We start from the raw sequence: 12,747 nt of genomic DNA on the forward strand, positions 1-12,747 counted from the left end.
ACAAGTCCTAGGCTCTGTGGTTTAACCCACAGCGCCACCCGTGTCCCAGTTATTTCTTTAGATTTCATTATTAACAAAATGTTAATTTTGTGTTTAATGAAAAGGACACTTAAATATAATTAATACATTGCTTCAGCAGCATCCAAAGCATAGCCTGTCATTTGCCCAGTTTGGTGCCTTTGTGAACATCATGGCCAGCACAGAATTAAGCTGTGGAAAAACATTCTGCAGCAATTCTGCTTATATACAGTATATGCTCATCATCCTTTACACTTACCAACATGATCCAAGAGCAGAGGTCTGAAAGTTGAGTCATCTTGGATGACACAGGGCATCTGAATGGGAAACCTGGTTCTCCAGGAATGATGGAAACTGGAAACTGTGGTCATTCCCCAAAAGGGTGCAGCAATGGAGGAAATGTTTTGGCATCAATCTCCTGCTCAGCTAAGTATAAGATTGATTCAACTGGTAAGGCCCCTCAAACTCAAGTGAGGAACACTGTGCTGTAACTCATACTCTAGAACTGTAGTCTTCTACTTTTTCAGGCTCACCTATAACCCAGACATGCATTTGCAGAATCATTTATTTAATACCATATATTTGTCTGGTGGTAGCACTGCTGATAAGTCCCACATTAAAACACCTTGGAATGCAATATTGGGTCCAACCCACAACTGAAGATCAATGCTCTAGAAAACAGAGACTCCACATCAGGCCAAATATGTCTCATGACTATAAAAGAAACAGCTTCTTCCATAGAGAAGTTGTGCCCCGATGACACTATCCCTCCACTGTTTTATAAAAATGATGCAGACCAGGGGTAGGCAACCTAAGGCCCGTGGCCCGGATGCAGCCCAATCGCCTTCTCAATCCGGCCCGCGGATGGTCTGGGAATCAGCATGTTTTTACATGAGTAGAACGTGTGCTTTTATTTAAAATGCATCTCTGGGTTATTTGTGGGGCATAGGAATTTGTTCATTTCCCTCCAAAAAATATAGTCCAGCTCACCACATGGTCTGAGGGACGGTGGACCGGCCCACGGCTGAAAAAGGTTGCTGATGTAGACTGTTATGTCATAATTAGACCAAAGCGATCCAAGGGTTACAGTTCTATAGTATGTATGATGTCAGGCTTGGCTGTCCCTGAAAAGAACCACAGTTCTGTTATTTGAGAGGGGGAAAGAGATCAGCTACTCTTATCTGTCCCTGTTAGTTTTATGCTCTACCATGCCACTGAAGTCAGGTTCAAATATATGGCCAGGTAAGCCAGTTTTTGTGGGGGTTTTGCTGGGTACATGCTGTTAGTATAATCTATTTAGAATTTATCATCTGTGTGAGTTCATACCACTTAATATTTCAGAGTTCATGCTCAGGCCCACCTATCTCAATGTGACATTCATCAAGTGCCAACAGTGTCCTAGGTGCTATACATAAAAGTTAAGCAGTCCCAAACAAAGGATCTGCAAGAGAATGGTGCAAAGATGAGTCAGGGATTGGCAAATGACTAGGAATAGTAGCACAAGGGAGAGTCAGCTGGCAGTTTTGTGGCAAGCAACATAATGGCATGCTACACTACAATGGTACCTCGGGTTACAGATGCTTCAGGTTACAGACTCCACTAACCCAGAAATAGTACCTCAGGTTAAGAACTTTGCTTCAGGATGAGAACAAAAATCGTGCGGTGGCAGCGGGAGTCCCCATTAGCTTAAGTGGTACCTCAGGTTAAGAACTGTTTCAGGTTAAGAACACACCTCCAGAACGAATTAAGTTCTTAACCCAAGGTACCATTGTACTTATAAAGGTCCATCCTGGAAAGCTGTCTGTGGACAAACGAGATGAGCGCCCCACCCCATACAGTGGTACCTCGCAAGACGAATGCCTCGGAAGACAAAAAACTCGCAAGACGAAAGAGTTTTTCGTTTTTTGAGTTGCTTTGTAAGACGATTTTCCCTATGGGCTTGCATCGCAAGACGAAAACTTCTTGCAAGTTTGTTTCCTTTTTCTTAAAACCGCTTGAAGAGGTGCAGTTGCGACTTGACCGTGCTTCGCAAGACGAAAAATTCGCAAGACGAAAAAACTCGCAGAACGAATTAATTCCGTCTTGCGAGGCACCACTGTAATTACCTTTGACTGGACTTTGGAGTCCTGGGGTCCTTTACCATTTTGTAATTTTTAAAAACACCTAACTCCATAATTTTCAGTCATCAAGCAACAGGGCTGTAGAGGTCACTATGGTGCATTAGCACCATCAAAAAGGAGGAGCAGGCAAGGGAACAAATACAGTGGTACCTCGCAAGACGAATGCCTTGCAAGACAAAAAACTCGCAAGACGAAAGGGTTTTTGGTTTTTTGAGTTGCTTCGCAAGACGATTTTCCCTATGGGCTTGCTTCGCAAGATGGAAACATCTTGCAAGTTTGTTTCCTTTTTCTTAACACCGTTAATACAGTTGCGACTTGACTTCGAGGTAGCCTTTTTTGAGGTTTTTAAAGACTTTGGTGATTTTTGAAGCTTTTTCAAAACTTTCCCGACACCGTGCTTCGCAAGACGAAAAAAATCGCAAGACGACAAAACTCGCGGAACGAATTAATTTCGTCTTGTGAGGCACCACTGTAATAGCAAAAGGTGTGTGAGGCAGCAGAACCCATTAAGTCTTAAAAACGAATAGCTCTTAATGATCAAGAGTGACTAAAAAAGGTGCACATGCCACAAAATACTGATCATGGCATTGCTCTGAAAAGACTTTAGTCCCCATGCCCTACAATAACCAAGCCTAAGTACATATTCTTACCCTCTTTAGCCCTGCCTCCACTTCCTTCCCTTCTGTCAAGACTGAGAGACTGTAAGCTCCAAAGGGCAAGGATCTGTCCTTTTGCACTCTGCAAAATAGCAGGCACACTAATGATGGTAAGCAAATAAATAAGTCCCTCTCACCATTTTTAATATATGGTAATTAAAGTAGCATTACTGACTTCTTTCCCTACAGCATCTTAGCAATGGAAGGAAGCGTTCTCCAGCTGCATAGCACTTAGCACCAATCTGCTGCTCTTGAAGTGGTATCCCAGCTTAAATGTATTTATTTATTTCTTAAATTTCTACAGCGCCCTTCACCTGAGAGTCAAAAGTTGGTTTACAATATCAAAAGGCAAAAATACATACCATAGAAACAAACGAAAAGAATACCCATCCTGTGCACACACAGGGTGAGTCATTAAAGGCCATAGATTGTTTAATTAGTCAAAGGCCTGGGAGAAGAGGTACTTTTATTAATTAAATTAAATTAAATTAAATTAAATTAAATTAAAGCAATTTGACTAATGCAAGCACTTGGGCCAATCCATAAATCATTCAGAAATTAGAAGAGAGAAAAACCTGATTAAGCTCTAGTTCAACAAGCAGCATAACTTGTTTGCTTTCCTCTATGGGTGCATAAGGTGGTGCTGCCCCCTCCATCACCGATTTGTTTTGACCAAGGAGAACAGGTTCGTTCTGGTTGCACCTCTCTACAACCTTGGGTCCCTCGCTATTGCAGGACCACAACTCTCATCATTCCCACACAGCTTAGCCAATGCTCAGGGATGATAGGAGTCGTAGTCCAAGCTCCTTCTACTTTCAGCACTACTTTCCATGCTCCGGGGCTAAGCCCTATAACTGAATGCAGGTCCGAGATTGGAGCCTCCTACCTATAAGATGCATCCTCCCTCATCACCACCATTGTTAAGAACAGCACGTGTGTATACTCTCTTTCTCGCTCTGCTCTCAGGCAGAAGAAGACGACTTGAGCCAAATGGGCCAATTTAGGAATTAAAAACGCACGCAAATGGGAGAAGAACTACAATAAAATAAGCACTAGATACACTTAGAAATATATATATATTTGGAACACGTGATTGAACCTCCCCAGCGCCCGGCGAGTAAACACACGTGTGTGCTTTTCCTGGTCCTGTCTCCCTGCAGCGGCTTTTGGCAATAGCTCGGACGAAATGACGTTCTACCGCTCAGGATTTCCGGGCGTTGCGACTAGATTCCACCTCGGTGTATTTCCATGGCAACAGGAAGGCTCGGCACACAAGAGGAGCGCCCTCAGCTTGGTCATGGGACAACGCCAGCTGACGTGGGAGCTCTCAGGTGAGGCGGGCACGGATTGGCCAGAACGAGTGTGAGGCGAGCAGGTCGCCCAGGTGCGCCAGGCGAGCTCACGTCTCCCTTCTCCCCCGTCCGGGGAATGGGCATCTGCTGAAAAGGGAGCTTTTGCTGAGCTGAAGCGGGATCTTTCCCTGGGACAGTTGAGCCCACCCCTTTCTTTCGCCGTAGTTACACACCACATACATCGAAAGCACATAATTTCCCTCAAAGAATTCCGGGCACTGTGGTGTGTTTAGCGTTGTTAGGAAATGTAACTCTGTGGGGGGTTACGCAGAATTATTTGAATTCTACAGAACGTGCTTTCGAGTGTGTACACAACCTAAGCGTATGGCCATTTAGAGTCCCCAAATGAGAAGTACACGCCAAGGGTAGCGGTAAACCAATAGGGTTTTTTACCCTCTGGTGATACTGTAAAACTTGCAGTTGTCTGCCCAGGAATCAGCTGCATGTTGCAAAGGATTCTGGGGCATGCTAGCAGACCATGCAGAACAGTCTTCGTCATGAGTGGAGCCACAGCAAATTTTTCATATTTAACTCTACGCAATGTAGGGTAGCAATCATAGAATTGTAAAGTTGAAAGGGACCCTGAGGATCATCTAGTCCAGCCCCCTGCATTGCAGGACTATGCAGTTGTCCCATACAGGGATCAAACCTGCAACCTTGGCATTATCAGCACTATACTCTAACCAGCTGAGCTGTCCACCTCTTTTACACACTTTACTGGGAGTGAGTCCAGTGGAATTCAGTAGGACCCCATGGTCAGAGTGGTTCTTGCTTGTATGTTTTAACATTTAACAATGAAGAGAGATCACACACAAAAATAATTCTCAGTCCTGGAGCTGAAGAAGTCATTTCTGTTCACTTGTCATTTCTGTTTATTTCCATCCCTGCGTATAAAACATCCCATTTTAATTCTTATTGATTACTAGTTGTTCAAACATTTCCACCACTGTGTATGATAATGGAATTTCATTGTTCATTTGAAGTTTGATGTCCTCCAGCATTCCAATATGCTTTGACTGCAGTTAGCTCCCAGCCTGAATTCAGTACAAGGGGCATTTCAGGGGAAGTGCACATCTGCGGGGTCATCACCACTACCCTGGGACTTCCCCAGTCTTGCTGCCACATCCCCTCCCTAATGATTGCAGCATCACTGCTAGCAGGACACTGTAGCTTCTGCTCCCCCTCACAAGTCACTGCTGATGACCGTACAATTGACAGAAAAACACGCCATACCTTTATTTATTTTTGTATCCCATCATTTGTCGGTAGTAGCAGTACATGCTGCAAGTCGGATGGTATTCTTTCTAAATGACACTCATAACTATTCCTGGTTTTTGCAGCTGCACAGCAACGAAATTCATTTGGATCGTGTCAGGAGAGAAGAATATTCCCCGTTTTTTACCCTCCAGATCGGCTAGGCAATGAGAATGTGCCAATTAAAGGTGATCCTGATCGTGGACCTGGAGCTTATAACTATGCAGAGGTAAACTATACTGCCTTTGATTTAGCTGTATTTTCTCTTTATGTATCTTCACTTTGAAGTAAAGAAAGGAAATTTGGTACCTATACTCTCGGTGGAACTGCTTCTAAAAATGGGCTGCCCTTTGCACTGTCCCCCAATATTTTGTTCAAGTTGGCACCTATGCCCCTATCTCACAGCATTTTAAGGATGAAATGTTTCAGGAACTATGTACACTGCTCTTTGGAAGAAGGGTGATGTATGAATATAACAAATAGTAAAGTATATAAAATGTGTAGCATTGTAATAACCAAAGTGCTTTTCTTTCCTAAATAAAAATTAATAGAAGGACAACCTTCTATACCAATTGGCTCGCAGACCAGAGAGTACTAAAGGTTACACCATGGGAGCAAGAACAACCCCACGTTTTGGACTACTCAGCAAGGTAAAGACTGCTTTCAGTCGTTACTGTACTGTGTTTTATATAGTCTATTATACTTCCTCTACAATAGTCCTGGAATAATTCCATTGACTTCAATCTGGCCTCAGCATGTCTGTCCTGAAGTAAGCTGTTTATGGAATTAGATGTCAGCAGGTTTTTAAAAATGTCCTGAGCCATGCTCTTTAGGTGCTAAAAGGCACTGCTTTTGCCAGTTCTTAAACTGCAATCTTTATTTGTTACAAGTATTGTGCCACTAATGAAATCTTAATTGATAAATAGTATGAGTTGTAGCTGATTGAGCAATTAATTAAATATGATGAAAAAAGCATTTTCTAAAGAAAAAAGCAGCAATTCTTTGCTTTATGTGATAGAGATATTGCAGGAAGCATCCTCTTAGAAGAGGCATTCTCTGTTCTCCATCATGCAGGGTTCAAGGTGGCAGAACACATGCTTTGCATGCAGAATGAGGGCTGAGAGCAAAAGAACTCTAGCTCAGACCTAGGATAACCATTGCCAGTTAGAGTAGACAGTACTATGGACCAGTGAACTAACCAGTTCACTGACCCAAGATAAGGCAGCTTCAATGTCAGAAATATAGTATTGCCATTAAATTACAATACTTGCTGAACTTTCCTTTACCCAGGAAAGGAAATTAGGGCTGCAGTCTTTGACATACATTATTGAGTAAGACCCATTGAGTTCAGAAGGACTTATTCTGAATAGACCTGGTTAGGACTATGCTCTAAACTTCAATGAACCGAGTGGAACTTAATGAGTATGTAACTCCATCTTCTTCCTGGATTGTCAAGTCAAAATGAATCTGTAGTGTGTGAATTACAGCATGGTCCACAACAGTGCAAGAGACCCTTTCACCTCCCTCTCCAAGATGGATCTCTGCCCTACTTCCTCCGTCTTCTCCCAGGAATCCCTGCTTCCAGACTCACTTTTCCTGCTCCCTCAAACACATAGTTACCCTGACAACCTTTGACATCTGACTTCCCAGCCCAAAGGATCCTCCTATGGCCCACCAACACCTTTTTTATACTGCTAACAGGTCTGCTCTTCTTCCCCATGGCCAGCCAGGAGAATTTGCATAAGCCAGCCCAGGAATTCCCTGAATTCCCCGTCTGGCACAGTTCTGAACCTTAATATCCCAGTTAATCAAAATCCTAGTATTTATTCGTTTCTAGTGTTTAGCGGGACAACCCCCTCGCCAGTACTATAACAATATTTTAATAGAGGATTTGTCTTGTAACTTAATTTTATATGCTCCATTTATAGCATGTGACGCCTGATCCTACTGCATACCAGTCTATATGGATCAGAGACCACCACAGACGCCACCATCCAACACATGTCTCTTTTTGCAGCAATATGCCACGATTTTCTGAGAAGCTTCTGGACAAAGACTTTTATCCTGGGTACCATTTTTCATTTCTTGAATTACAAAGCTTCCCCTTATGATGAGAGCAGCAAGGTCTTAACGAAAGCTCAGGTGGGGCCAAGGATTATAGTCACCCAAACTGATAATGTAATGCAGAATCCTGACAAGATGGAGGTGCTTTTGGTGGGTGATTCCCTGCCCTGAAATTGATGAGGTGGCTGTTCTAGATAGGGTTGCAATCCTCCTGAAACAGCAATATCAGAGCTTTGGGTACTCCTTGGTCCAGCATTGTCACTTGAGGCCCAGGTGGCTTCAGAGGCAAAGAGTGGCTACTTCCAGCTCTAGCTGATTCACCATCTAGTCCTGGACCAGAATAACCTGGCTATAATCATGCTTTGATGCCCTCTATATTAGATGACTGTAATACACTCTACATGGGACTATACTTGTTTACTAACCAAAACAGGGTGGTCCAGCCCACAGCCCCCAAGCTGCATGCAGTCCTTGGCAACAGTCAAGAAAGGCCATCTTAAAGCCTTAAAAATATTTTTTTTTCATCATGCGTTGTTAAACAAAAGTGCATACACTTGTTTGTGTACTGAATTTGTTTAGTAACTAAATATGTTAAATCTTTAAATATTGTATTTAATTATATATATTTAATTAAATATATCAATTGTGTATATTAACTCATATTAAATATATTGTGAACACTTTAATTTACAATATAGAAATTTAATTCAGTGTGTGGCCCATAGGTTCTGTGTAAAAGTACTCTTGCAGCCCACTTGGTATGGAAAGTTGGACTGCCCTGGTACAAAAGCTGCAGCTAATACAGACTCTATTTTACATTATTTTCATGAGACATTATTTCCTACATGGTTTTGTTATGGGCGCTGAGAGCCAAAGTTCATTTCTTAAAAACAAAAAACAAAACCCTGAAATGGAAAATTACAGGGATCCCTAATCTCTTGCCTATTCTTAGTTGCTTTTTGCAATTTACCCAAATCACTGTTGAGATGTAGCTACAGTCTTCTTTAAAAAATAACTCTTAAATTTACCAGTCTAGTATAACCATGACAGAATAAAAAATATATGAAGACATTACAGTGGTACCTCGCAAGACAAATGCCTCGCAAGACGGAAAACTCGCAAAACGAAAGAGTTTTTGGTTTTTTGAGTTGCTTCGCAAGACGATTTTCCCTATGGGCTTGCTTCGCAAGACGGAAACGTCTTGCAAGTTTGTTTCCTTTTTCTTAAAACCGTTAATACAGTTGCGACTTGACTTAGAGGAGCAACTCACAGCACGCGGTGTGGTAGCCTTTTTGAGGTTTTTGAGGACTTTGGTGATTTTTGAAGCTTTTCCAAAGCTTTTCCGACACCGTGCTTCGCAAGACGAAAAAAACCGCAAGACGAAAAAACTCACGGAACGAATTAATTTCGTCTTGCGAGGCACCACTGTATCTCAATGTATTAATGTGGAATATGTAACGTGCACAGTATAATGGACCATATTAGCTCATTGAAGAAATGATGCAAGGACTTTTCTCTCTAGACCTGGAACATATGACCCATACGGCATGCCACACAGGCATGTCACCTGGCCAGGGAAGTTTGGGGCTCCAGACTGGTCTTTAATACCAATGCCAGCGAAAAGAACGCTGAAAAGTGAGGTATGAAATTCAGACACAGATTTCTAAATGATCATTGTGACTATTTGGGGATTAAGAATGTTAGAATCTCAGACAGACTTAATTTCAGCAAGGGAGAGCCATTTTTTTCAGGGCTGTATCTGTCATGAACTGGCTGGGTACAGAAGAGTGGTGGGAGGCAGCAGCTGGGAAACCCCCAACAGAACTCCTAAAGGGTGAAGGCTCAGAACCAGGGGATTGGTGGTGGGACAACAATGAGTGGTCAGAGGGAGAAGAGGGAGCAGAATGGGAGGAGTAGGTGCCACAGGCTGATGAAGTAACAGGGTTTAGTGAGCAGGAAGAGGCTGTGGCAGGCAGCAGTCCAGAATCAGAGGCAGAAGTGGAGGCTGGAGAGGCTGGGGGCCAAGAAGCAGAGATGAGGCAATCTGCTGAAGAAGCCAAGGGGTCTCTCTCCTGTTGTGACCAGCTCCCCGCCCCCTGGTCTCCTAGAACCCTCTGAGGTATAAAGAGGGCAGAGCAGAGACAAGGTGTTGGAGTCTCAGACTGCTTGGGAAGGACCTGGGAAGGAATATACTTAGAGATCTTTCAGAAGACAATAACATACATTTCTTTCTGTGGAATTCCTTTGTCTCACATGGTTTGTTTGCTGGACATGGAGCTATAGATAGAAATCTGCACTAAAATGTTTGCTTCTTTATTGTGCTTATTGAGTTTTTGAACACTGAATATATTTTATATTTGTATTTGTTTTAGCTGCTTTCGGACAAAGAGTTTAGGAAGCACCGGAACCTAGTGGCCTACCTGAGCATATATTACAGTGATTAATTACTCTGGTTGGAGTCGTTCCTCTTCTGTGTACTTGGACTACTAATTTGCCTTTGTTGTTTTTTGTTTTTTGTTAAGGGAAATTTAGACTTTGTTAGTTGTTTGTTACTCTGATTCAGTTACCAGATTGCTTCATAAACAGCTGTCTTGTTATGCCTCTTACCTTCCTAGTTTTATTGCCTAGTTCAAAACTGTTGATTTTATGTGAAGAACTCATAACTGTGAAGCCAAAAAGCATCTTAAAATGTAGGTGTCTTGACTCTTGCCTGTTGACAACAGCTATTCCAGCCCTTCAGTTTTCCTTCCTTGCTGCATGTGCCAGTCCTCCCAGTTTGCAGTCAGTTAGGCTTGGAGAATTTGTAAGAGAAGCACAGATTGCCACTGACTCACTTTTATTTGTAGACCAACTTTGGAAAATCTTGCCAACATTTTGAGTTACGAGGTCACAGTGCCCACAAAAGCCATGTCAAATGCGAGTCACTACTGCCTGCAGCAGCACATCCTGGTGAAATTCCCAGATCCAGATTCTCCCATACCTTTTACTTCTTGGCTCTCCCCATGCTACTTGCACCACAAGAGGCCCTGGAAGCATGTGGCTCATTTATCTGCTGTTATTGTGTATGATATGATGATAGGTGGTCTGGCATGTATTTCCAAGCACAACAGTGCCTGCTTTCTATCTCTGCATGTGGCTGTATGTGTAGTTTCATTTTTCTTTTATGCAATGTTCTCTTCTTTTGCATAATGCAGTTACAGAGGCTGAAATTTGAAGTAGGCAGCAGGGGAGAGGCGATTCTTAATGCTGTTCACTCTTGCTGCTTTACCACTGAAAAGTGCACCCCCCCACACACACACAAAGAGACCCTCTGCTGGGGGAAAGAGAGGCTTGGTTCATACCAAGCAGCAAACCATGGTTTCCCTAGATGAACCTCAGGTTTGTGCAGTCTCTCCTTCCTTCTCTACTTTCATGCCTGTGGAGAGGAGACCTTTATATTTTAAACTAACCAGTTTCTTGAGATGTCCAAACTTGGATTAATAAAATGAGATCAGGAACCACAGTTCTAATTTTGCTTGTTTCACTATTCAGAGTTTAAACAAACCACAGTTTCAAAAATTCTGGCATCATGAGGAACTATTGTTCTTTTAATTCAATTGTGGAAGCTTTTGATCTTCTCCTTGACTTGCATGAAAGAGGAGGGATGGGAAGGAGCATGTGAGCTTAAGACTTTAACTTGTTCTCAAAGTGAAAAACCATGGTTTCCTGTTAAGTCTGAACTGAGGCACAGGTACTTTACTTAGGAACATATGTTTGCAATATGTTATAAACTTGTACTCATGGTATATTAATATTTCATTGTGAACAACTGTAGGCTCATCCATACAATCTGATCCTTGATCTGTTCTACAACATGGGAGGAAATACATACTTGATAAGAAACATGTTGATAGACTACTGCAGCTTTCTCACTCAGCACTGGTAGATAGTATATAGCTAGCCCACAACCTGCTATTTGTTGCTGTTCTTGTCTTATCTATGGCATCACAATAAAGTGGGTTATATCAAACACTGCACAAGCAGTGGCCCACTTGAACAGTGGGATTTCCTCTTCCTCTCCTTTACTCATCCCCCCCCCCAGCAGGTTCAGCGGGTGCTCTGAGAGAGAAAATGCCATTGCACAAACAAAACTCTGTTGCATGTGCAGAATGGCAGTGTTGGATATAACCCAATAGATCTATATAACCCTCCCTATATATGGAACTTACAGTTTCCTTTGGGAACTCCCGATTTCTCTAAACATTGTTTACACTTAACTGTTTCACGTGGGAGCCTTGTGATTCCAGTGGAGCCACATGCTGATATATCATTTCCTACAGTTCCTAAGCACGACTTCCCTTATACATCTTGCAAGCTAGAGGGTTCAGATTAGACAGTCCGTAAAACTATGTGCCTTACAGCAAAGAAGAAATATTTACAGTTGACAGAGAAAAATTCAAAGTGAAATAAGGCCATATAGTGCTTGATGTTCTACCACCCATCCAGTCCCTTGCTTTTTATTATAATTGTAATGTGTCATTAATAGCCAAATGTATTTGTTTTACTGCATAATAAAATTCAGAAAATTATTCTGTGTGGTCAGTGTGTATGTTTTTCATTTTCAAGGGATTAGCATATCGCTCAAGTAGTATGAATTTCATTGGCAGTTAATCTGATACGGAATCTGTAATTCCATTCTGTCTAGCATCATAGGCTCTTTTTACTCCTTGCCAGAGAGTATAGAATATTCCTAAACAAATCTTTCCCCTTCAGGTTTTCATGACTTCATGTTGGTCGCACCACAGTTTACTGCAAGCCATCAGAGTATGGCCTAGTGTTGCCTTGGCTATACACAATTTTATCTGGGAGCAATAACCTGCAGACTAGAGTTCAAATCTGTCAGTTCCCATTTTCTGGGATACAATTCACCTGTTGCTAAAGAAAGCCACTATGTCTAGTACTCTGATGAAAGAGGTTTGCTAGCAGCAGCACAATTTGTCCTGCAGCAGCTTCTAGGTGTTTGCAAGTTGCTTAAACTGCTCAGGTAGATTTTGTAAGAAGCTTTATGCCAACTTTATACATGCAAATACCACTGACATCAGACCTGGGAGGCATAAGATACAAATAATGAATATTCCCCCTATGATAAGGGCTGGGTTATGTGTTCCTACTATTTTAATATTTTTTCTTAAATTGATTAATAGGCATCTATAGAGGCAAGCAAGGATTACCTAAATTAATCCTGCTGCAATCATATCCACACCTGTTAGGAAGTAACATGGTAGTACTTGTTTTACGGTGTTT

At 42.1% G+C, this 12,747-nt stretch overlaps 1 protein-coding gene across 1 annotated transcript; it reads left to right on the plus strand.

Annotated features, from left to right (window-relative positions):
* The first annotated feature begins 1,124 nt into the window (after positions 1-1,124).
* On the plus strand, positions 1,125-12,032 carry CIMAP3 (ciliary microtubule associated protein 3). The gene is made up of 7 exons (XM_083510857.1): positions 1,125-1,260; positions 3,955-4,125; positions 5,487-5,629; positions 5,952-6,050; positions 7,329-7,468; positions 8,987-9,104; positions 9,837-12,032. The coding sequence occupies exons 1-7, from the start codon at positions 1,227-1,229 to the stop codon at positions 9,906-9,908; spliced, it is 777 nt and encodes a 258-aa protein (XP_083366983.1). The 5' UTR covers positions 1,125-1,226; the 3' UTR covers positions 9,909-12,032.
* Positions 12,033-12,747: the final 715 nt, after the last annotated feature.

This window comes from Podarcis liolepis (assembly GCF_965112155.1).
Source record: "Podarcis liolepis genome assembly, chromosome: 6".
In the NCBI taxonomy this organism is placed as follows: Eukaryota; Metazoa; Chordata; class Lepidosauria; order Squamata; family Lacertidae; genus Podarcis; species Podarcis liolepis.